Below are 26,137 nucleotides of genomic sequence, written 5' to 3' on the forward strand. Positions count from 1 at the left end.
TTCTCCCCTTCCTTTCCTTTCCTTCTGGTTCTCCCCTTCCTTTCCTTTCCTTCTGGTTCTCCCCTTCCTTTCCTTTCCTTCTGGTTCTCCCCTTCCTTTCCTTTCCTTCTGGTTCTCTCCTTCCTTTCCTTTCCTTCTGGTTCTCTCCTTCCTTTCCTTTCCTTCTGGTTCTCCCCTTTCTTTCCTTCTGGTTCTCCCCTTTCTTTCCTTCTGGTTCTCCCCTTTCTTTCCTTCTGGTTCTCCCCTTTCTTTCCTTCTGGTTCTCCCCTTTCTTTCCTTCTGGTTCTCCCTTTCCTTTCCTTCTGGTTCTCCCTTTCCTTTCCTTCTGGTTCTCCCCTTCCTTTCCTTTCCTTCTGGTTCTCCCCTTCCTTTCCTTTCCTTCTGGTTCTCCCCTTCCTTTCCTTTCCTTCTGGTTCTCCCCTTCTTTTCCTTTCCTTCTGGTTCTCCCTTTCCTTTCCTTTCCTTCTGGTTCTCCCCTTCATTTCCTTTCCTTTCCTTCTGGTTCTCCCCTTCATTTCCTTTCCTTCTGGTTCTCCCCTTCATTTCCTTTCCTTCTGGTTCTCCCATTCCTTTCCTTTCCTTCTGGTTCTCCCATTCCTTTCCTTTCCTTCTGGTTCTCCCATTCCTTTCCTTTCCTTCTGGTTCTCCCATTCCTTTCCTTTCCTTCTGGTTCTCCCCTTCCTTTCCTTTCCTTCTAGTTCTCCCCTTCCTTTCCTTTCCTTCTGGTTCTCCCCTTCATTTCCTTTCCTTCTGGTTCTCCCCTTCCTTTCCTTTCCTTCTGGTTCTCCCCTTCCTTTCCTTTCCTTCTGGTTCTCCCCTTCCTTTCCTTTCCTTCTGGTTCTCCCATTCCTTTCCTTTCCTTCTGGTTCTCCCCTTCCTTTCCTTTCCTTCTGGTTCTCCCCTTCCTTTCCTTTCCTTCAGGGTTCCTCCTTTTTGTTTTCTGATGTGGTCTTACACCCTTTTTTACAGAGCTCAGCCTGTTGTTACCCTACATACCTCCGTCACCTTTTCTCCAGGAGTCTTGAACCCTAGTTTGAAGTCTTGTAAGCTTGGCTCCGGGAATGTCAGCTGGTAAGCAAACATCCACTATTGTACTATCCAATAACTGTACGGTTGTTTTTGTGATGTGATAGTGAACACTTGAATGACTCATGGGATTGTGTTGAGACCAAATCAGTCACTGATTCCTATTGGAAGAGTCAAAGTGAGTGCTGATGAATGATCACAGGGGAAGATTTAAGACATGAGCATGTATGGAATAAATGGAATATTTGGGGTGATCTAAACCTCCCAATGCACAGATTCTGATGGTAAACTACCAACTCTGCCTAAATTGAAGCAATAAAACTGAATAGTTTCAGAGTTTATAAGGTCACAAAATGTTTTTAGGCAGCATGAAGATGTTAGGGTGACCCTACAGTGCTTGGGTGGAGGTATAAAGAACCCCCAAAAAACAGTAATGCAGAAATTATGGACTGCAAATGCATCACCAAGAAACTACATTGTATAGGGTTACAGTGTTAGTGAACAAAAGACCTACTTTAAGGGTGAGTCCATATGGGGTGGAATTGCTACAAATTTGTGGCAAGATCTGCGTTGATTCCACCACAAAATCTGATATCACAAATGTGAATTTTGCTTTGTATTATACCCCTAAGCATTGGAAGGGTGAAACCCACAGTGAAAGTGCATGACTGATTCACGGTACAAGGGCTCCTGCACACTTACGTTTTTCTGATCTGACAACTGCAAGAAATACAGCAGGTTTGGATCTTTTGTGATTTCGGGTAGCGGCAACTAGTGAGTTGCAACGTGACTGCACTCGCTTACATTAGGATGTGATGTAACATAACAATACTATAATCTTTGGCCGTGCAATGTGCATCACGGCTAAAGTTGACTTGTAGCTTTAGTCTTATGGGTTTTAACATCCGCAGCATGCTCGTTACTCCATGTGGACGATGTTGGTTCACATATATTGCAGTGGAATCTACACCACTAATCTGCCACGTCTGAAGGAAGGTAGCATGAAAGATACTACAGCATGGCTACCAAACCCTTTCCTTGTCCCTCTGCATTGATAGCAGCTACTTGTATATGTGTTTCCAGCAGTTTCCAATAATCCTATAAGTTATTCTTATCTCTGTCATCGGATCCCAGCATCATAGACCGGTCAGTGCATGGCTGCCAATCTCTTGTAAGGTCCAAGCTGGAAGAATTCATGGAAATTACGACTGATGCATTTCCCTTTTTTCCTAGCTTTGATATGAGCATCTGCATCCGAACCTCTGGAAAAAACCTGCCCAAGACATTAAGTAAGAGCACATTTCTCTTATTTATCAAATTGTCAAAAAATGCCGTATGATGGACTGATGTATAATTGTTATGCAACTATGGACCCTCCCTTTCCTTTCTTTAGAGCAGTGTTGTCATTGGACCATCTTCTCTTCCCACCTTCATTGGCCAAACGATGAGGGCAAAAATGACAGGTCCACATAATCCATGGGGTGGGAGGAAGAAGGCGTCTCCAGCTGGACTCCTCTTCCTCACTTGGCTCCATCGCAAACGCCTGTATGTTATTACCTATAAGTGTTTGGTTTTATTGATTAGTTGATTTCCGTTCTTCGTTCTCATCCTTCTTCAGATCTCTTAGCCGACATTCAGCTGGACAGTCAAAAGAGCAGATTTCTACGTAGAATCCTCTTCATTGATTCTTCCACACCTAGCAAAATAATACCGATCACTGTGACTGATGATAAGGCGCCTGTCTGCAGTAAAGTCATCGCCTACCTGAGGGTAAGTATCCAGCGTCTAGTAATCGATGGATATTTTAGTGCCCGTGTAACACGTCTGTCATTGTTTCCTACAGGATGAATCCGAGTTCAAAGATAAACTTAGTCCGATAGTTGTTAGCGTCAACTTCAGTTTAGCTGCGCAACCTGCGAATGTCTTAGCTCCGGTGATACACGGAAACACGTTTCTACAGGAGCAGGTAAGTCATGGATGTCTAACGTGTACTTTATGGTTTTGACCTAGAGCTACATACTACACTCCATTGTAAAGTATGTGGCGCAGATCAGTGGCTACCTTGCCTATTGATGTTGCATGCAAAGCAACAATCGACAATTGAGTTGTCCAGCTGTGACTTTGGTAAGTCCTTTAACCCCTTAGTGACCAGCCCATAGTGTTTTTACGTCTTAGCTAAGTGGGCTTTAATCCCCGAGGACATAAAAACATGCATCCTGTGTGGATTAAAGCCACGTGGGCTATGGATGTGACAGCTCCATGGGGTCTGTGTCCAGAGGTAGCTGACAACATGGAGCTGTCATGGGGGACCATGGAGAGACCCCCTCAGCAATGGGATTGGTGCTATCCAATGGATAGTGCCGATCACATTAACGTGCAAGAAAGTTTTTAAAAAGTCAAAGATTCAGCTGCCCTTGTGGATCGGATACCGATTCAGACCGCTACCTCTAATACGTAATTTACAAGAAGCCCCGGGAACGCTCGCCTTCCTGCAGTTCCAGGAGCAGCTTGTTGAGCGTCTTCTGTGTGAGACCGCCGCACCTCAGCAAGCTTACGGAGACTCAGAGCGACACTCCCTACACCCCATCCCTGCCGCTGAGGTCAAGAAATACCCCCCAAAAAAGCATGGGAGGAGGGATAGCTGGTTTTATTGCCCCATGTGCCCATCCCAACCAGACCTCTATAATCAGCCCTGTCTTCAGACATATCACACAGTTTACATTATTACTTCTATCTAAGATTTAGGGAATGCTAAAAAATAGGGATGGGGGGGGATTATTTTTAGGGAGTCAATTTTTTTTTGGAACAAGTAAGCAATTGTCCCTGGAATTTATTCAGTTGTACCCTGAAATTCAGTAGGTGTTTCCTCAATTATAGGCCTTGCCATGTGTCCTGTATGTAGATAAGGGCCACAGTAGGTATGTTTCTGAACACGGAACAAACAGGGGGATCTATTTTGGGGTGAACATCTTCATTCATATGTGTGCTGTACAAAACAAAAATGGTTTTAAATTGACACAATTGCCAAAAAAATGACAATCATAATTTTTTTCTTCTGCTTTGCTTAGATTCATTCAAATACTGTGGGGTCAAAATACGCCCCTAGATGAATACGTTAAGGGGTCCAGTTTTCAAAATGGGGTCATTTGTGGGGGTTCTGCATCGTTTTGGCGGCTCAAGGGCTCTACCAGTGTGCTATGGGACCTAAATCACCTTCAAGCAAAATTTCTGTTCTGAAAGCCACCTTTCATTTTGGGCCCCGTTGTGCATACAGACATAATATTAGGGCCACAATGGGTATGTCTCTGAACACGGGACAAACAGGGGTATCTATTTTGTGGTGAAAGTCTTCATTCATATAGGTGCTGTACAAAAAAAAACCTGTTTTTATAATGACACAATTGCCAAAAAAAGGAAAATCTTAATTTTTCCTTCGGCTTTGCTTAGATTCTCTCAAAAACTGTGGTGTCAAAATACGCCGTACACCCCTAGATAAATTCATTAAGGGGTCTAGTTTTCAAAATGGGGTCATTTGTGGGGTTTCTATATAGTTTTGGCCGCTCAAGGCTCTACAAGTGGGCAATGGGGCCTAAATCACCTTCAAGCAAAATTTATTTTCTGAAAGCCACCGGCTGCTCCTTTCGGTTTGGACCCCGTTGTGCACACAGATATAAGATTAGGGCCACAATGGGTATGTTTCTGAACACAGGACAAACAGGGGGATCCTTTTTGGGGTGTCAATCCTCATTTTCATGTGCACTATAGGAAAAAAAACTGCCTTAAAAATGACATATTTGCAAAAATATGAAATTTTATTTTTTCTACTCTAAATTGCATTAACTCCTGAAAAAAAAAGTGTGGTCAAAATACTCCTGACCCCCCTCAGGGAATACATTAAGGGGTGTAGTTTTTAAAATGGGGTCATTTGTGGGGGTATCTATCATTCTGACACCCATGAGGCTTTGCAATTTTGGTTGGTGAGGAAAACAAAGACCTCATTCACATGAAGTGGAGAGCGGTATCAGTACTGCAAAAAAAAAAAAATCACAAAAAATTTGTTAAAATGTTTAACACAAAAATGTGATTTATGTAAAAGGTCATTTTCTAATGACACCTTGCGTTTATTGCCCCCTGTCTTACTATGACTGCTTTCAGGCTTGGTTGGCCCAGATCGTTGTCTACTTGCTCTGAATGAAACACTTTAATATTTTTCCTTTTTCAACGACTCATAACTTTCTTTTTTTGCCTTCCAGATTCATATCCTTTTGGACTGTGGAGAAGACAATATCTGCATACCAGACCTGAACCTGGAGACAAACTGGTCAGTGCTGCTAATAGCCCCAGTTTACTGGCTCTCTGGAAGCAGCTTGTAGACACGTGATTGTCCTATTAGTCTCCATCCTAAGTTCTGCACTTCATCTAGGGATCTGGTCGTAGAGAGATACGAGTATTTTGGGATAGAGGGTGGGGGTTGGCTTGCAGCAAAGCTATGATCTATTCTTGTTTGAAACTTGGCAACAAGAGCACCTTGGGGGTTTTGATGTTTCGTCTATGGTTGAAGCATCTTGAAAGGCTGATTGATTCAATTGGGATCTGATGTGGGTTGAGGTCATCCTGCCTGATTTATCGTATTCACTCCAGTAAAAGTCAGTTTACGTGTCTGATTGCTTTTTATTTCTGTTCCAAGGAATGAAGAGCCTCTTGTTATCGGGATGGATAATCTTGCACAAATCCAGTTCGGTGCCAGAAACCATGGAGAAGGGGCCTATGAAGCGGAGCTCCACATCTGGCTCCCATCTGGGGCGCACTACGTGCAGGTCTTAAGTAACACGACGGTGCGTTGGTTTGTACAGTAATGAATATAGTCATTCCCAGGTGTTAAGGGCCCACTGGTCAGGCATGAACATTCATCTGCCCAATTATCTGACCATGTGAAGGCGCCGCTGATCACCCAATAAATACACGTTTGTTCCTCGGGTGATTGCATCTTTCATGCAGCACAAAAAAAGTCATCATTGTGGCGGCACGTCTTCCCTTGTGACTGGTGGATGTGCGGCCAACAATGATGATACAGTGTGGAGGACAATCAATTCTATGCACCATCATTTGTACCCCATGGAGTCTGAAACAAGAGCCATAATCTTTTAATTTTTCCATTAACATAGTAGCCGTATGAAAACCTGCATTTTGCATCGGGATGAGTTGTTTTTTTTAATGGCAGCATTTATTGTACTGTGTAAAGTACAGAAAAACTTTAAAAAAAATGTAAGTGAGGAGAAATGCAAAAAAAATGCAATTGCGCCATTTTTAGTGGGTTAAGTTCTCACAACATTCACAGTACAGTAAAAACGACATGAACTTTATTGTATGGGTCAGTACAATTATGATGATACCGCATTTATACCGGTTTTGGTTTTTTTTTTTAATGTTTTTCTATTTTTGAAAAAGTAAACCAAAATTGCTTTCCTTTGCTCTATTCGAAGACCTGTGACTTCTTTTTTTTTTTTTTTTATTTCTTTGGCGATTGGGCAGTGTGGGGGCTCATTTCTTGGGAAGTGAGCGGTAGTTTTTATCAGTACCAGTTTGGGGTGCATACATTTTTTTTTTCAATCACTTTTTTATTCAAATGTTTTTGGAGTCGGGATTTAAAGAAAAAAAGCATTGTACTTCTGTTATTCATTTTCTTACGGATTTCACAATGCGGGATTAATATTGTGATATTTTAATAATCTGGACTTTTACGTACATGACAATACAAATATGCTTTTTTTGTTTCGTTATAGAAAAAATGGGAAAGAGTTGGGTTTTTTTTTTTTACTTAAAAAAAAAGCTTTTCAATTATTTTTTTTTACACTTTTGTTTATTCCCCATTGTGGACTTTCAGTATTGCAGTATATAGTGATTTTTGTTGACTTTTAACCCCTGCCTGGACAGGGCTTGATGGGTATCTATGCGTGGCAGCCCTGGGAGCCTTTAGTACGCTCCAGACTGCTGTGCTAGCCTATCGGCACCCTCTGATTGTACTGCGGGGGTGAGGGTGGGGGTGTTAAGGTACGGGTAGAGGTCCCCATCAGCTGACTATTTAGTTGTGCTGTCAGCTTTGACAGTGGCACCTAAACAGTTAAGTACCGTAATCGCACTGATTGTGGCAGTTACCAGCAGTTGTCAGCTATCAGAAATAGCTGCTAGCCATCAGGTATGGAGTAGACTCGGCTCCCGAGACCGCTCCATACAGACTTCAGGACTGCCGGGACTTTTATAGTCGTTCTACTTGAAAAATGCATCGCAGTCGCTGTGAAATCGCTTGTCTAAGGCTTCATGTCCACGGGGAAAACCAGGCCCGCCGTGCATTCTCCATGCAGAATCCTGCAGCGGGTCCCTCCTTTCCCGGGGACATGAGCTGAAAAATAAGAATAAACTCACCTGTCCGGACGCTGCGATCTTCCCTCCGTCGTGGCCGGACCTTCTTTCTTCAGCCCGGCGGATGTGCTCGGCACGCCGGCAGCGTGCTGCGCGCATCTGCCGGGCCCATCCGCCGGGCCGAAGAAAGAAGATCCGGCCTGGGACGGAGGGAATATGCGCAGCGTCCAGTCAGGTAAGTTTTAATTCTGGTACGGGTGTTCTGCGGATCCCCGCGGGAGACCCGCACTAAAATGGAGCATGTCGCGTTTTTTTTTTCCCACATGCGGATCCACGCCTGAAGGGAAAAATGACATCCGCAGGTATTTAACTACCTTCGGGTGTCCAATGCATCTCTATGTGGCGCGGATCCGCGTGCGGGAGAAACGCTGCGGATTTAAAATAATCTTTTCCCCGTGGACATGAGGCCTTAGAGTGTGATATCTGCCTGAGTTTCTCGGACACATATCGCACTCGCCCGTGTGAGTCCAGCCCAATGATGATTGTTTTTCACATTTTCGTAGGACAAAATAATCTGCGCCCCCAAAAAAGCAAATGGAACTGAACTTGTTATGTGTGAGCTGGGGAATCCCATGAAGCAAGGGGCAGAGGTGAGTGCTATCAAACCAAAGCATCTTGGAGGGTATCAAATCCTTGCTCTTTTCAAGATCTCTGCTTGCAGTCATTCAATGGGCGCATTCCCAGCTATTTACAATTCCAGTGCAGTTGTCAGAAATGTGTCCTGTAACGAGCTGCGCACCTATGTAATCGGCACACAACCAGGACCGAGTTTTATCTTATTGAATGACTGCAAGCATAGATTTTAAAACCAGTGAAGGACCGATACAAAAGTTTTTAAAGGGTTATCCCACTTCTAGTTGTTTTGTAGCAGGAAGCAGACAGCTCTATACATTGTGCAGTGGCCCAAGTTGGTACTGCAGGCTGAGTATTACTGAAGTGTACAATACTCAGCCTGCAGTACCATCCTGGGCCACTATGCAATGAACGGAGCTGTCTACTTCCTGCAGTAAAACACATAAAAGTGGGACAACCTATTTAAGTTGCTTGCAGCCCTGTATTTTCTGTCATGGTGGCTAATACTATGTTTTGTGTAGCCAAAAGAGCCCCCATATTGATTTACATCTTCCCAGTCACGTCATCAATGTTTCATGGTTCCTGGCTATAGGATGTACGGTCACTGTCTCTTCCGCTGTTTCCCTCCATGTCCTGTAGATATCTGCTGCACTACAGCTGAGCATCAGCAGCCTAGAAGAGAGTGGAAGCAACATCTCCTTCCCTATGCAGATAAAGAGGTGAGGTCCCGGCTTCCTTCCTTCTAGGCTCCAAACCCCCCATGTGAATGCAGACGAATGACTCAGATCTGAATGATATTCTCTCATGCAATGATGTGTCTATGAGTCATATTAACCCCTGAATCACCGCAGTTACTCCTTTTTACTGCACTTATTCTACAGCTTCTTTTTTATGGTGCTGTTGAAGAAGTCCAGCAAATTTGCCTTGTGCCGCCCTGGAGTGGGTGCTTGGCTGTCTAATGACAGTCTAGGTCCTGGTTTAACCGTCGGAATTGGCGGAATGTCTGATGCTGGCGGTTTAACCCTTTGATGACCACAGTCAAGAGTAACTGTGGCTTAATCAAAGGGGACTTCCCCTTTGATTGGGTCGCTGGGTTTCCCAGCGATGCAATCAGGGACTGGGCAACCTCGGCATAGTGACACAGAGGATAATGAAAAGCTACACCCTAATCCCTTAAAGGGGTTGTCCATGACTTTTACTAGTTGATCGGTAGGGATCTGGTGTTCAGGATCCCCAATGATCAGCTGATAGCCAGGCCGCTGTTAATGCAGATAGCGCTGGAAGCAGATAACCTTGCCAACATTGCAACACCCTGAAATGGTACTGCAGGCACAGCTCCTGTTGAATGCAGTGTAATACCAATGTGGGGTGCTGCAATGCTGACAACGCTATTTGCTTCCATATTGACGGTGGCCCAACGAACAGCTGATTGCCAGGGATCCCAAGTAGTGGATCTTCACTGATCAACTATTGATGATCTATCTTGAAGATAGGTTAGTAAAAGTCACAGAAAACCCCTTTAATAGTATTTAAAGGAGTTTTCATGGAAAATGCTATTGATGAGCTTATCAGGATAAGTCATCAATAGTTGATCGGCAGGGGTCCATCGCTCAGGACCCTGACCAATCAGCTGAGCAAGAGCATGCTGTCAGCGCAGCAATAACACAGAGGTTGGAGCCGAAGCAGTGCGCCGACCTCTGTGTAGTGTCCGACGCTTGTAACTGCAGGCACAGCTCACATTGATTTCTGCAGTTACAAGCGCCGGCCACTACACAGAGGTCAGCGCAGAGACTTTCCCTCCCACCTCTGTGTATTTGCGACATTGACAGCATGCGCCCGCTCAGCTGATTGGTTGGGATCCGTCGCTCGGGACCCAGCACAATTACCTATTCATGACCTATCCTGAGATTAGGTCATCAATAAGGATGAGCGAGTATACTCGCTAAAGCACTACTCGTCCGAGTAATGTGCTTTAGACGAGTATCTCCCTGCTCGTCCATAAAGATTCGGGGACCGCCGCGGCTGACAGGTGAGTTGCGGCGGGGAGCAGGGAAGAGCGGGCGGGAGAGAGGTACAGAGAGATCTCACCTCCGTTCCTCCCTGCTCTCCCCCGCAGCTCCCCGCCCCGCGGCGGCACCCGAATCTTTAAGGACGAGCAGGGAGATACTCGTCTAAGGCACATTACTCGGACGAGTAGTGCCTTAGCGAGTATACTCGCTCATCCTTAGTCATCAATAGTATTTTCCACAGAAAACCCCTTTAACAAAAAAGTCCACAAAAAAATGCAATTGAATGTAAAATGCATTTTCTTGTGCATGTATTGAATAAAAATCAAAAACCTGTATTCATTACTGTTGTGGGAACACCTAATAATTTAATTAGAATCAATGGAATTAACTTTGCTGTTTATTTAGTGTGAAACCAAATAAACAAAACTGATGAAAGTCACTTTTTCCATTCATTTTCAGCCGAAACAGTCACAATTCGAGCAGCCTGATGGTTTTGGTACACTTGGATATTGTAGTAAAAATGGCACTTGACCTCAGAGGGTGAGCACCTGCATAGGGGCTTTGTTTTAGACTATTGATAGAAGCGGCGATCTGAGCATAAAGGTACCTTTACATGACGACTATTGTCCGAATAATCTCTTGAAAAAGCGAATGCAAATTATAGTTGATCGGTGTAAACAGGACAAACTAAAAGTTCTGTTTGCAGTGAATCTCAGGTGGCTCATTCAGGCTGAACCTGGTGGTCGTGGTGGGGATTCTGCTCCTGTGGCTCAATGGTGCGGTGCTCGAGTGTTGGGTGCCCGCCCGTATCCTATCTTGTATCCAAGCTAGAGGTGGTACAACAGGGTACTAGAGCTTTCATGCCTGCCCGTCTCACATCTTGTATCCAAGCTAGAGATGGTACAACAGGGTACTAGAGTCTCCATGCCTGCCCGTCTCACATCTTGTATCCAAGCTAGAGATGGTACAACAGGGTACTAGAGCCTCTATGCCTGCCCGTATCACATCGTGTATCTAAGCTAGAGTTGGTACAACAGAATACTAGAGCCTTCATGCCCACCTGTATCACATCTTGTATCCAAGCTAGAGGTGGTACGACAGGGTACTAGAGCCTCCATGCCTGCCCGTATCACATCCTGTATCCAAGCTAGAGGTGGTACAACAGGGTACTAGAGCCTCCATCCACAATAAATGATGCTTTTGCTCTGATATTGTAATCCCTTACTTATATCAATGTTACAATCGCACAGAATAAGCTTCATTCCATTCCGACAACTTCTAGGGGCGGGAATCTTTTTCTTATATAATGATCTAAAATAAAGGTGATTATCATGAAGCACGGGGAGAACATACAAACTCCATGCAGATAATAATCCAGCACTGCAATGCAACAGGGCTAACAGGTGAGCCACAAGAAAAGAACCACAACCACCGTTTGGACAGGATCATCATTTTAGGGTTATTGGTGAAGTTAGGGTTTGGTTAAAACTAATTCGGAATGAACCAAAGTTTTTTCTGAAATTTGACCAGCTGACCGAACCAAACTCTTCAAGTTCACTGATCTCTAGTCTTGTATTAGATCAGAAAACCAGCTCTGCTTTTTATCCCAGAAGCAGTTCTGCACTTGCTCATCGGCGGTGCCTGGGGTAGTGAAGCCTCATTTGTTTTGATGGCACGGAGCAGCGGTATCGGACATGGCTCATTGATGAGCAGTGCCACTTCTGGGAAAAGCAAAGCAGATTTTTTTAAACTCCCATGTAAATCCTTTTCAGTCATACATTTGATGTTAAGACTGATCAAGGTTGCCAAGGATTGCTGTACTCTAACGGAATGGATTTAATACTACTGCTCTGTATGGTAGAATCTATACTGACTCACCACTTTATTAGAGGCACCGGCACTTTTCCGACTGGAGCTTCTCTGTATTAAAAGTAGAGTCTTGATCCCGGAGTGCAGCATAAAATCAATGTTACAAGGCTTGTTAAAAGGTCTGACATTGACTTACAGGAATGCTGCCTTCCAATAGGTGGCGCTGTAGAGGTATTGTTCCATCTTCCCACTTCCCAGAGGAACACAGGATGGTCTTATACACCACCTAGCTGCGCTCACTAAGAAGAAATTCTACCTTTTCTAACCTGCATAAAATCATGTGACAAGTTTTCTGTGGATCAGTTTAATGTGAATCCACATTATATGGCAAAACCCAGCGATCTGAGTGGATTCCAACGAGGCCGGGCCATCATTGCTAGACTAGCCAGGGTCGGGATGTCACTGCCAACCTTGTGGAGTTTTCTTGTGCAGTGGTGTGGAGAATATACCGAGAATAGTGTGATCGAGGGAAAATATCTACTGTAAAAAGAATCCTGTGAATGTTAACAACTTATTGACAAAAGGGGTCAGAGGAGGATGTCAAGAATCATTCTGATGAATAAGCGGTGCACAGTCTAGGAAATTAGAGCCAACCACAACAGCTGACTACCAGTCCCAGTGCCTGTTGCTGTCAAAGAGAAACAAAAAGATCACTCCAGTCAGCAAAAGAGCTCAAAAATGGTATCAATGAGCAGTAGAGAAATATCACCTGGTCAGATGAATCCAGATCTCTGTTACATTGTGCTGATTGGAGGGTCAGAATTTGGCACAAGCAGAATGACTCGATGAACCCTTCATATTAACGTAGATCAATATTCCTAGTGACATCTACACCACAATGAATTGCTGCAGTTGTGAAAACCAAAAGAGGTCCAACGTGCTACTAGATGGGGGTCTTTTAAAAAAATGGCTACTCAGTGTAGATATACCTTGGTGATTGGTGGGAATGGAAGTGTCCATAATGCATATATTCATGCTTTTTCCTCTGCTATAGGAGTATTCAACCTGCAGAAGTCATTCTCCCATTGCCCAACTGGGAATTAAAAGAAGATTCAAAGAACCCCAGTGATCGAGGAGAACTGGTGACCCAGATCTACGAGGTGAAGCTTTTTTTTTATCATTTGCATTTAATTTACATGTAAACCCGGTTACGGACAATCTATGTATACAATAGCCTATACATCATTAAGGACCCCTGTCCACGGGAGCCGCCGCCCGGGAGCAGGAGCCGCAGACAGATCTCCGTGATCAGCCTAATCTGATAGGCTGACCGCGGAGAACCGGGGCAATTCGCAGCATGCTGCGAATTGCCGGCCGCGAGCGGAGAATCGCAATGATTCTCCGCTCATGGACACGGGCCTGTGCTTTCCATAGCAATGCTATGAAAAGCTTCAGACGGCGTGATTTGCCGGCAATTTACCGCCGGCGAAATCACTGCCGTGAACAGGGGGCCTTACTCAAGGGACTAACCTAAATTACAGCACAAATTGGCGCAGATTTGACTTACTGGAGCGCGGGACAACCAGAGATGTGCCAAATATTTAGAGGTCTGCGTTTCTTGATTTCTCACATCTTACTCCAGCGAGCATTGTACAAACACTGGTGTATAAATTGCTGGTCTTAGTAAATGTGCCCCATCATGTCTTGTGAAATGAGTCCAAAGATAAGCCAGACTCGAGGTCTTGGACCAGGGGAGTCTGGCACTCGTGGCCTTACCTTAAGCTGGTAGTAAGTCATGGGGTGCTGTCAGGAAAAAGACTCCGGAGCAGGGGTTTTATAATATGGGGTTGGTACAATTAAGTAATCAATGGTCATCACATCATAGAGTGGTGCTCATACAGCATTTCTCCGAAGGTACGCGCCCGGACTGCATGGCAGGCTTCCACAGCTGAAGGCTGGACTATCGGTACTTGGGCTGGTTTAATTCCAGTGCCCCCTCATTCAGTTAGCTGGCACACCAAAGCATAGTGTCCTGGTAGCACGGTGTATATTTTCATGAGCAGACACCTAACAAGTCAGTGTGAACACCAACTTCTCCTGCTCAACAGGCGTTTGAGTGACTTTTATACAGTATATGCCCCCAATACCCACGTGGGAGTCCGAGCTCTAAGCGTCTGCTTCTGCCAGCGTCTGTTAAAGGCATAGTACACATAGTAAACCTTGATATACCTATGTTTATACCCAGTAAACTAACAAGATATTGCGGCAGTATTTCGCCGTCTTACTACTCAATTTAAAATGTGGGGGAGTAGGTGAGACCCCTTTACACTTACCCAAAAGTTTGTACCCTTTGTATCGTTTGCACAAGCATTCCAATGAGCAGTGAGAGTCCTGTAAGGGTCAGCCATGAATTGGCCTGTTGTGATGAGCACTTACTAACAAAGTATCTCATATATTGATTGGCATTCATTCTCTGCCAATTATGCCCCATTTACACTGGCCGAGTATCGCTCAAAATTCACTCAAACGATGTCTTTTGAACGATAATGGTTGCATGTAAATGCTACCATCATTAGCATTTCGGCTGAACGATGATTTTATGTTGAGTTTAAAATCCATTGTTCGGCCGGGCAGCTGATCATAGGGACTTTGCTGTAATTCTCCACAGGAGCACTGATAACATTGTATTCAGCTGCAGTCTCAAGGCAGAACAAAGGGGCTGTATGCAGACAACAGACCACCTGCTGTTATCTGCATACAGGGAAGGGACTCTAATTTACATGAAAATGAAGCTAATAAGTTGCTATTGGGCATTAGTGCCCATTAGCCGCTTATGCAAAATGATCGCTCAAACTGTCACCCAAACAGTTTCTACAGAACTCCCATGCTCTGAAGCTTAAATCTGTGTGAATGTGAATGTTTTCCTAACATACAACGCAACACCTCCTCCCTTTTTTTAGGTATGGTTCTTATAAATGAGTTGTATCCTTCAAGCCTTGTATTCCAATCATGTGTATCATTCCATCACATTTCTGTGATGCCTATGACATCATATTGTTCCCCATGCTCTGGGCATTTGTGTAAAAACATTTTAGTTTGTGATCGGTGTCTCTTATTCCTCTACTTTCCTTCTGAATTTTTTGTCTTTGTTCTTTCTTTCCACATCTAATAGCAAGGTTCTCAAATGTATTAATTAGCTGTGTATTTTTACCTGGCCTTTTACTTCCCTTCCCATATTGTTCTAGTTTAAAGCTCTCCTAATGAGTGAAGCAAGACTCCTGCCAAATATATGCTTACCTGTTTTTGTAAGGTGCAACCAGTCCATCATATAGGTAATTCACTCCATGGTCTAGAAACGCAAATCTTTGCTGACGGCACCATCGACATAACCAGTTGTTCACCTCTAGAATCCTGTTCCATATTCTTATTCCATGGCCATCCACTGGGAGGATGGATGAGAAGACCACCTGTGCTCCTAGTTCCTTCACCTTCTTCTTTCCGAGGTCTTCAAAACCTCTGCAGATAGTTGGAAGGTCCTTTTTTGCAGTGTCATTTGTCCCTACATGTATCAGTAGGGATGGGTGGTGTTCTGAAGGACTGAGGAATCTTGACAGCCTATCAGACACATCTTTGATTTGTGCACCTGGAAGACAAGCACACCTCTCGTGAGGTGTCAGGTCTGCAGACAGCGACCTCTGTTCCTTTTAATAAGAAATCCCCCGCAACCACCGCTCTCCTTTTCTTCTTCACAACACTTCTTTTTCCCCATTCAAGAGGACTCTGTGTGCTTACTATGCTTACTGTGCTTACTACACTGTTCTTTGTGGGTCGTCATTTCTTGCTGTACCTCTTTCTCCTCTGCTCTGTTCTTTGTGGGTAGAGTCATTTCTTGCTGTACCTCTTTCTCCTCTGCTCTGTTCTTTGTGGGTAGAGTCATTTCTTGTTGTACCTCTTTCTCCTCTGCTCTGTTCTTTGTGGGTAGAGTCATTTCTTGCTGTACCTCTTTTTCCTCTGCGCTATTTGTGAAGCCATTTCTTGCTGTACCTCTTTCTCCTCTGCTCTGTTCTTTGTGGGTAGAGTCATTTCTGGCTGTACCGCTTTCTCCTCTGCTCTGTTCTTTGTGGGTAGAGTCATTTCTTGCTGTACCTCTTTCTCCTCTGCTCTGTTCTTTTGTGGGTAGAATCATTTCTTGCTGTACCTCTTTCTCCTCTGCTCAGTTCTTTGTGGGTAGAGTCATTTCTTGCTGTACCTCTTTCTCCTCTGCTCTGTTCTTTGTGGGTAGAGTCATTTCTTGCTGTACCTCTTTCTCCTCTGCTCTGTTCTTTTGTGGGTAGAGTCATTTCTTGCTGTACCTCTTTCTCCTCTGCTCTGTTCTTTTGTGGGTAGAGTCATTTCTTGCTGTACCTCTCTCTCCTCTGCTCAGTTCTTTGTGGGTAGAGACATTTCTTGCTGTACCTCTTTCTCCTCTGCTCTGTTCTTTGTGGGTAGAGTCATTTCTTGCTGTACCTCTTTCTCCTCTGTTCTGTTCTTTGTGGGTAGAGTTATTTCCCACGAAGAACAGAGCAGAGGAAAAAAGGTACAGCAAGAAATAGACTACTGCAGTCTCAGAATATTCAACCCCCTGAATCAAATCCCTTATAAAAGCACACATCTACAAATCAGCTGTTGTCTCAAGCACACCTATTGAAACTAATCAATAGCTTCATTAGTTACATCAGGTGTATTTGAGATAAAGCACTTCGAATACCCAGACTGGCTAGGGCTTTCTTGACTGTTATGTTGGACTGGTATATTTCTAAGTCATTAGAGTGGTCCAGAGCTAAGAGTTCATTGCCTTCACAAAGTAAAAGGGTACAAAAAATAGCAAAGGCACTGAATGTTCCTAGAGATGCAGTTGGAAGCAGTTTATAAATTCAAAGTTAAGAGAATATTGGCTTAATCTACCTGGACATGGTAGAAAGCCGAAGCGATCAGCGTCTGCCACCAGATTCCTAATGAATTTGGCAAATAAACCTGATTTGTAATGGGGATTGAACAATTTTGATTGCAACAGTCTATTCCTCCTGCAGTGCCTGCTACAGGGAAAGTCTTGCATTACATGGCTTCCATTCAGAGCTTATAAGGCCAAAACTCAAACAAAAAAGAGAGAGTTTTGAATGAGGCCCCCCCCTTCCCCAAATTAATGACCTCTTTATGCCCTAGCAGGGAGTCTGGAAGAGGGTTGTCTTCATAAGTATACACCTTCATATTTAGTCTGTTGGACGTCTATTGATCTTATTATATTATTTTCTATCAGCTCCACAATGGTGGGCCGGCTACTGTCGACGTTGAAGTAGTCATTAAAAGCCCTGAGAAGTATGAAGAGGAGCTTTTTCTGTACCCGTTTAATCTGATGGTAGATGACAACATGAGATGTTCTCTGGCGGCAATCAACACTCTGCAGGTCAGTGGATCTCCGTGTCCTCACATGCCAGGAACGGCCTGAGCTTTACATGACTTTCTCACAGGATACTGCGTCTTTCTGGATTTTACTCTCTTGTCTAGCAGTGGGCATTTGTGGAGGGCAGCACCCCTCATCCATGACTACATTGCCTTTCCAGTTCATCGATGCTTCAGTAGATTTGCTCATTTCTACTAGAGCAACATAATTTGTTAAATACTTTATATCCTTACAACCTTTGTCATTGGGTTTGTGTTTTTTGTTTAGCTTATACTACCAACTGCGGCCCCTCTTGACAAGGCCGATAGTCATCGAGTGAATAGAAGAGAAGTGCCAAGAGATGAAAAGGATGTGATGATGGGAACTGGGAACCAAACCACCACAGAAGGTGATCTCCGTCATAAAGTACCCATTCTCCTGGTAAGTAAAGAGTGCCCTCGTGACAGTATTGCATCCAAGTTGCCTTCCATCCAGTCTTTCCCATGCTCTCTTCAGAAGAGAGCATGCTGTTGTAGTATGCCGTTGCCAGAAGAACATAAACAGCCAAGCAAGCTCCAATTTGCTGTTCTGTAACTCCCATAGAAGTCAATTGGAGTTACATAAACCACGTAGCACAGGGAGCTGGGATACTGTAAACAGTACTGGCTTTAGCTAAGATGGCACCCTGAGCCATTTTTTTGGCACTCCATCATAATTAAAAATTATATATATTGCCTTGATAGGCAGTCTGCCTGTATTCTGCAGCAAGATGGCAACATACCTACACCAGAACAGCTCAGTAAATAAATATGGTAACATAACCAAGCTCATAACATAAATACAGCAGCAGAACCAAGCTCAGTACACAAATACAGCACCAAAAGCAAAGGCGTAGCATAGATACAAACAAAACTCTGTTTACAGATACAGCACCAGAACCAAGCTCATGACATAAATAGAGACTGAGAACCTAGCTCATGGCGTAAATATAGACAGAGAACCAAGCCCATGACATAAATGCAATAGCACAACTAAGCGATTGTATTATGGGGGTGCCGATGGGCTAACAGCAATGTCTTGGAATATCAGAGGAGAAGAGACCAAGCCAGAAGGATGATGATTCATGTAGCTCCATAAGGCGCTGCCGCATTGAGAAACAGCTCATCTGACCAAGAGGACCTTAAGGCCCTTTTACACGCAACAATAATTGCTCAAAATTCGTTCAAAGGCTGAAAATGAGCAATAATCGTTATATGTTAACGCAGGCATCGTGCACTTTTCGTTTGAACGATGATTTTGAGGTTAACTTAAAATCCATCGCTCAGCCACTGAGAGATAAATCGAACACCTTTATCTCTCAATAGACTGCAGAATGTTTTCCCTGCGGCATGTTTACACTAGCCAGGTGAAACCATGTAATCTGCAGGCAGCATGAGGAGAACAATGCAGCTGTTTGCACAACTGTGCGTGTGTTTAAACACATGCTGGGCTCTGCAAGCAGCTCCTGGAGGCCCTTTTACATGTAAATGAAGATTATAGTGTCAGTGGCCATTAACACTTCATGCAAAAAGATCACTAAATCCTTCATTCTTTGTCGTTTGAAATATTATTTTTGCATGTGAAAGGGCCTTAAGGCGGCTATCACGCCCAATCTACATCTGCCTGTCCCCATCACCCCCTACACAATCTGGCAGCCAACGCCCTGTGCAAACGCATTAGTCACACTTAGCTAAAGCCGTCCATGGCTTCAGAAATGGCATAGCTTGCTGTGGTATGCTGTTTCTGTAACTACTATTCACTTCTCTGGGAGTTACAAAGATAAAAAAAAAGTGCAGAATTGGTTGTTTCTGTACTCCTGACCACCCCTGACTGCTGCATAGAACAGGGATGGGGAGGTCAGATCTCAAAATAGGTGTGTTACTGGCATCTATAAGATTTTTTTTCATGGCCTATCCTGTGGATGTCATAAAAGTCTCTTAACTCATTTAAGTTCATTTTTTTTCAGTGTCCTACTAAGTCTGTGTGCTACGCATTCCCTTGTGTGGTGAGCCTTTTATAGATTGGTTTATCCTGATCATCCTGGTTCATTAGTAGAAAGCTACAACTACAGTGATTTCTGACATTTAGGGTTTACTCACACATTGAGGTAATATCACATCTCTGTTATTTTTCCCCAAATAATTACAAAAATGCACTATGACTTCCATATGTAAGTAATCCTGGCAAGGGCAAAGCAGTAGAGATGATGCAGCTGGAAGATAATGCCAAAGCTACCTAACAATGCCGCCCTACAGTATATGATATTTGTAGTCTATGGAAATGTAGTGGCCCAGTACATGCTCTCCTGGCCCCCTCCATAAATGTCATGCATGTATGTCTTATGTAGATGCTCTGTGCAAAACTGTCTTGTCATTCTGTTATGTGTATTGCACAGCTGCAGCAAATGATGGGTTAGACCGGCTGCAGACGGCCGTGACTGGCTCCGCCGCATGAATTCTGCGGTGGAATTCTGCACTGTGACCCCTGAGCTATTAGGTTCAATAGAACCTAATAGCTGCGGGCAACGCAGCGGATTTCCGCCGCGAATTACGCGGCGGAAATCCGTCCGTGGGAAGGAGCCCTTAATGTCTGCAAAGTATGAGCTGACTGTCTGTAAATGTATCAATTCTATCCTGCCACGTGGTGTGAAAGCTTATAAATGTGAGTGATTGAGAGCGGGAAAGGAGTCCATCTTCTGGAGTTGAGAGCAAAGTACAGAGGCACATAAGGGCACCTTCAGCCCTCATGTGCTGAAGATGGAAGAGGAGAGGTTTCCTAAGTGTCTGTTTCCATGAAGTTGAAGGAGTGAGTCCCCAAAAGAAGAGAGTGAGTGAGCAACAAGTGAGTGTTTCATCCCAAGGCCTAGTGCAGAGGTACTCCTCTGTCATCATTGTCTTTCACACCCGAGCGCACTGAAGTTTGGGACTGCCTGGTGGAGGTACTGTATCGCATTGTTCACACTCAAGCGTCCTGAAGTCTGGGTCACCGCGTGGAGGTACTCTAGCCTGACTATTGCCTGCACTATCCAAATCTGTCATTTGTGCCATGTGTATTGCTGAAGTTAACGTTAAGTAAAGTTATTTCCAGGCCCTGACCGTTTCCGGGGACCTGAGGTACTATACTACTGTCTGTGGCTCAGTTATTTACCCGCCGATGTTCATGTCGGTGGGTGTTGGAACGGTGGCGTCACCTGTGACAACTCCTTCACCTGTCCTAATGTTTATTGGGCATCCCCATGCCAGGGGTGTACGGAGGAGGCCCAGCGCTGCCCTAGCCTTGGCTGAGTGCGTCCCTCCGGGAAGGAGCATGGTAAGTGCCGCCATGAAAAGCCAGCATCTTGCCCTCCCAACTCCTCAGCATATGCCATGTGTTCAGGATCACCATATGGGATGCTGCAGAGAGTTTAGTGGCAACTCTCAGGGATGTTGTAATGGCCATCGTTAAGATGGTAAACGGGTATCGTGGTTTCCGAAAAGAAAGGTTATTCTTTGTACAATGAAAAGTTAAGCAATTTTCTATTTCACTTTCAGTATGAATTACTAACAGGAGCTCTGCTTGCTATCATTAACCCCATACTGATATCCACCATAAATGAACTGTGGATGTGGGAAGGGTTTGTATGGAGCGGGTTTGGGAGCCAAGCTCACTCCATATACAGCAGGTGTTGGCTGTCTTTGATCGCTAACAGCGACGTGCAACAGCCAAGATGGGAGAGAACACTGATGGCAGCCGCTAACACTTTAGATGCCGTTGCCAATTCTAACTGCACCATTTAAATGCTTCAACAGGGGAAGGGGGCTCCCTCTGTCTCCCAAACAGCTTCATTCCTGCAATTAGATTGCTAGGTGCCATTTGGGTGTCATGAAAATCTGGAGACTTGTGAAGGTCCCCATGACTGCCATATATTTCTGCCTATTAAGCCCTTCTTGTGGTAGGGTTTAATAGAATGTATGCAGAAATACAATATACTGCAGTACTGAAGTATTACAATATAATGTATAAGCTATCCAAAAATTGCAAGTTCAAGTCACTGCTAAAAAAAAAGCAAAATAAAGTGAAATTAAGTTTTGTTTTTTTAAAATTATTATTATAAAAATATTAACAGTAAAAAAAATAAAAAACTTTTTTTCATATTTACTATCCCTGCATCCATAAAAGTCCAATCGAGGAACCAGTGTGTCTGTTACATGAGCAGGACAGGTTATCCCTAAGACTGAGGGCTTATTCACAGGAGCATATTTAGGCTGCATAGTACACTCTTATTAATTGATTTACATTGAGCCATTCAGACCTGTGTGGTTTACTCCTGGGAAAAACAATGCAGCATGTTCTATTTTTGTGCGTATTACACACCATCATAGTCTATGGGCACATAAAATGTGCAGTAAATATGCTTGTTAATTGTGTATTTCCTGCTTGCTGAGTGTAATACACAGCCTAAATACGCTTGTGTGAGTGAGCCCTAAACAATAGCTATATTCATCATGACACTCTTGGATTACTCCCAGAGTAATCCATGACATCATGGAGTGAATTATGTGACCTGCTGGAGTGCAGAGTGCTCATACTCCAGTATATGCGATGATGAACAAATTGAGCACCAGCAGTCAGATGGCACATCATGTGACCGGGAGTTTGAAGCAGATATGACCTAGTTATTGTGAATTATTTGTCCATTAATAGCTACAAGCTCAACATTAATCATCACTTGGAAAGTACAAATTCTGTGTTGTACCAACTAAATCCTTTAACTTCTCCATGATTCTGTCATAAGTACACATGCTTCTAAATAATCATTATACAGAGAAATGGCTTCTGACCGCTACGTCTGTGCTGCTTCTATATCCATTTCACAACTTTCCGTTCAGGATATATTGGATCGCAGCTATTAAACTGGGATGCTGCCATTCTGACGCTCTGCTTTCAAACCTGCTTTTGGATTGTGCACCAAGTAAGCTCTGTGGAATGTACTCCAGTAATGATGAGCAGCCAGAGCATGTGCTCCAGAGATGCTCCTGGCAATGATGAACAATCAGAGCATGCTTTCTGCACTCCGAGCATGCTCAGCATACTATGATGAATACAGAGATTCTACTGAATGAAGGCAAGAAATCTTGAAAACCGAGAGGAAATATGTACAGTCTATTGGAGAATTGTCCAACTTTATTTTCTGTACAGGGAATAGTTAATTTGCTGAAACCGTAATACTGCTTTATGACTTCCTACACGTGAACTATTCGGGGACTATAATGTCATTTGTTTTGAGAATTGTTAGAATTCTCATCGGTCATTTTATTTTAGAATTGTTCCAATTCATCCTGTTGGGAGATAAAATGTGTCATTAAGAACATGGAAAAAGGCCAGAGAGCTACGCTGAAACTGGACTCTGTTCTGTGGGTCTCCACCTTCCTCCAGGTAAGAGAAATGTAATCATTTAAGAATGCCACAATTCTTTTCCCTGTTTTTTTTTTGGTCACACTATACAGGACCTATTATACCCTGCCTATTGCTGCCTTCCGCAGGGTCTAGCAGATTTCTGTCAATGGCAGACCATTGACAGAAGCACAGCAATCCATTGGAACCATGTAAGCATGTTGCAAGAGGGTATGCAATGGACTAATAAAGAGAGCTTCCTCACTCTGTTAACCACTAATATGCTGTGGTCCGCATTGGCCATGGCATATAAGGGATTAAAGATCAGAGCCAGCTGCAATCTCAGTAGTTACAGCAGCAGCCTATTAGTCTGAGCCAACTAGGCTCCTGTCATTGATCTCCTGGGTACAGCAGCATTTCTTGGAAGAATTTCATGACCTGTATCCATCATGGAGCAGAAAGTAACTTAAACTGTTAACTTGCTGCGTTTGACCTGCGGAGGGCAAAATGATACATCCCAACTTCTATATGGAAACTAGTAAAAATGTCTGCTTTAGCGACCTACCTCCAGCATCTATTATGTCTTACAAGAAATACACCCAGGCCGCAGAACTTTCCCCTCTTCCTGTAGAAACCGATGTCACAGATAACAGTATAGTCAACTCCATTTTCTAATCTTTAACACGTGTGAACACTAAAGGCCCATTTACATGGTGCTATGATCTCTCAAAAATCGCTAAAAAGCGATTATTTGAGCGATAATCGTTGCATCTAAGCACACGTCCATCGTGCACTTTTTGTGCACTGCTAGCTGATTGTTAATTTTAGTGCAACTGAACAATCGTCCTTCAGCTTTCTCAGGAGTTCTCTACGGGTAGTGCTGATAGCATTGTTTCCCGCTGGAGAACAATGAAGCTGAAAGCAGATAAGAGCCCTCGAGCTATTAACTGCTTTCAGCTAAGGCTTCATTTGCACACTTAATTGCTCTTAAGTGGCTGAGTAGCTACTTAATAGTTTATGCAAAATGATCGCTCAAAACTGTCACTCAAACTGTCGTTTGAGCGATCTTTGGGCGATCATCGGGCCATGTAAATGGGCCTTAACAATTTCAGCTTTGATATGCCTTGTGCGGTCTAGAACATCACCCTGGGCATCTAGAACATCAAATCTTGAATAGTATCCTTTTCTATTCTACAGAGACCACAGCAGCAAATCACTTTGCGTTCCAGTGGTTACTTCGAGGTGACCGGGGTCCCATACAGAATCCAGCCTACAGCCTTCATATCCAACGAGACCTCTGTAAGCGTTTTGACTTTGTGTTAAACTGAGAATGTACTGTACATGCTCTACTACCCCGGGCAACTTACTTATGTGATCAGTATGCCACTTCGAGAGTTATCTATTGTAATGTCTTGCTATAACACATGTATGCTATAGGTGTTTAGTGTGGTGGGGTAGTGATGTAATTCCGTATCAATACACAGGTATATACTGTATACTGATTGACCACTTTATTTGAGCCCCCAACCCTTTCACAAGTGGAGCTTTCCTGTATAGGATTTATCCCTATGACCCCAGAGTGCGGGATAAAATCATGTGACAAGTTCTCCGTAGATCAGTTTCAGTGTGAATACACATTAGATTGGAAACTTGAGTGATCTGAGTGACTTCCAATGAAGCCTGGCTAGCCGGAGCCAGGATTTCATACACTGCCAACCTTGTTACGTTTTCTTATGGAGCGGTGTGAAGAATAGACCGAAAATGGCGTGATTGAGGAAAAGGGATCCTGGTAATGCAAGCAACTCGTTCATGAAAGGGGTCAGAGGAGGATGTCAAGAATTATTCTGATGAACAGATGCTGCACAGTCAAGCAAACTGCAGCCGAATACAACCCTTGTGCTCCAACTAACCTATCCGAATGCACAACTTGTGATTCCTTAGCACAGGTGGACTATAACAGCAGATATGACCAGTTTCAGAGCCATTGCTGTCTGAGAGAAACAGAAAAGCAAACATTCTTTAGGCAAAATAAACGCAAATCTTGGATCACTGAGCAGTGGAAAAACATTGCCTGGTCAGATGAATCCAGATTTCTGCACCGTGCTGATGGGAGGTCAGAATTTGGCACAAGTAGCATGAATCGATGACCCCTTCCTGTCAGCTGGTCAGAACCTCCATCTAATTTGCAGCAACTACAAGAAGCTTCCTGTTCAAATGGACTGATATTTCTGCAGAAATATTTCATCATCTAGCGGAATCTACACCACAGTGAAGTGCTGCAGATCTGAAGGCCGAAGGAGGTTCAACGTGCTACTAGATGGGGTCTCTAACATAAAGTGGCATTCAGTGTTGATTATATATATATATATATTTATATATTCAACACTGAATGCCACTTTATATTAGTATATATATATTATATATATTAATGTATATGACTTGCCCTTTCCCCAGTCTAGGACTGCTGGGGTCAAAAGATGCGTTTGAGACTATCGGTACTAGATGTTGCAATCTTGCTATACAAGTTAATGCATCATTTATTGGTTACGTAGGCACTATGCAGTATGAGACCGTACGTGGTGGCGGCGAACTTGCAAGGATACGTCTGCTGTTATATAAAGCTAAGCTGAGAATTAGTGGAGCAGTCCAGTACTAATAATCACACAGTATAACCCGGCTCTGTGACCTGCTGCTTATCTCTTCTTTTCTGTCTCCCATCTACATTCTTACTCCCAGGCTGACCTTGTGGTCCAGTGGGTAACGCCTGATGGACAGAAAGACATCCCCTTATGGTGGATAATCCTGGGGATCCTTGGGGGGCTGCTAATCCTGGCGCTGTTTATATTCGTCATGTGGAAGGTGGGTAGCAGACATGGCCACCGGTACCTGCTGTGCTTAGTTTCCATGATAACCATTTATAAGTATGTGATTATTTGCTCTCCCTCCTGAATGTAATCTACGTCTCTGATCTTTTGTAGCTCGGCTTCTTTAGAAGGAACCGGCCGCCGTCTGACGATGAGGACGTTTTAACCAGCGGGCAGTAATGGATGACCCTTCTCTTCCTGACAGTGTTAATATCACTGCGGTCTGAAATAACCTTTTGCACATTATCACAATGTAAACCTTTTGGACCGACCGTTCTTCTTCTACATTCATGTTCAATAATGATTCAGCACATTTTAACCCATTAAACAAAAAGCTTCTTTACACAAATTCTAGACCATTTAAATGTCCCGATAATCAACGTTCTTAGCTTTTATATCGTGATGTGTTCATTTGCAGAGGCTCAGTGATTAGAGCGGTTGTAGTACCTGGGTTGGCATCTGGCTAGGGAAGCATCTGCATGGGACGCTTATGTGGGTCAAACACATACCGCCAAGTTGGCATCCTGGGACTTTTTTTAATTGTTTCTATTGATGACCGACAGGGACCCCACAACCTGGAGCCTTGATGATCAGCTGATGGCAGC

General features: G+C 43.8%; 1 protein-coding gene across 2 annotated transcripts in view; it reads left to right on the forward strand.

The window, feature by feature from the left end:
* The window catches only part of ITGA2B (integrin subunit alpha 2b), a 62,551-nt gene extending 36,670 nt beyond the window's left edge, over positions 1 to 25,881 (forward strand). For both annotated transcript variants that reach the window (XM_066588207.1, XM_066588208.1), the window contains exons 16-31: positions 970 to 1,071; positions 2,260 to 2,315; positions 2,645 to 2,796; positions 2,870 to 2,992; positions 5,280 to 5,347; positions 5,714 to 5,861; positions 7,950 to 8,036; positions 8,659 to 8,738; positions 10,488 to 10,568; positions 12,892 to 12,997; positions 17,134 to 17,280; positions 17,545 to 17,697; positions 22,597 to 22,710; positions 23,866 to 23,967; positions 25,405 to 25,527; positions 25,647 to 25,881. In XM_066588207.1, the coding sequence (XP_066444304.1) occupies positions 970 to 1,071; positions 2,260 to 2,315; positions 2,645 to 2,796; positions 2,870 to 2,992; positions 5,280 to 5,347; positions 5,714 to 5,861; positions 7,950 to 8,036; positions 8,659 to 8,738; positions 10,488 to 10,568; positions 12,892 to 12,997; positions 17,134 to 17,280; positions 17,545 to 17,697; positions 22,597 to 22,710; positions 23,866 to 23,967; positions 25,405 to 25,527; positions 25,647 to 25,712 (1,708 nt within the window). In that variant the 3' untranslated portion in view covers positions 25,713 to 25,881. The remainder of the gene's footprint in view (positions 1 to 969; positions 1,072 to 2,259; positions 2,316 to 2,644; positions 2,797 to 2,869; positions 2,993 to 5,279; positions 5,348 to 5,713; positions 5,862 to 7,949; positions 8,037 to 8,658; positions 8,739 to 10,487; positions 10,569 to 12,891; positions 12,998 to 17,133; positions 17,281 to 17,544; positions 17,698 to 22,596; positions 22,711 to 23,865; positions 23,968 to 25,404; positions 25,528 to 25,646) is intronic.
* Positions 25,882 to 26,137: the final 256 nt, after the last annotated feature.

Source organism: Eleutherodactylus coqui, chromosome 13, assembly GCF_035609145.1.
Source record: "Eleutherodactylus coqui strain aEleCoq1 chromosome 13, aEleCoq1.hap1, whole genome shotgun sequence".
In the NCBI taxonomy this organism is placed as follows: domain Eukaryota; kingdom Metazoa; phylum Chordata; class Amphibia; order Anura; family Eleutherodactylidae; genus Eleutherodactylus; species Eleutherodactylus coqui.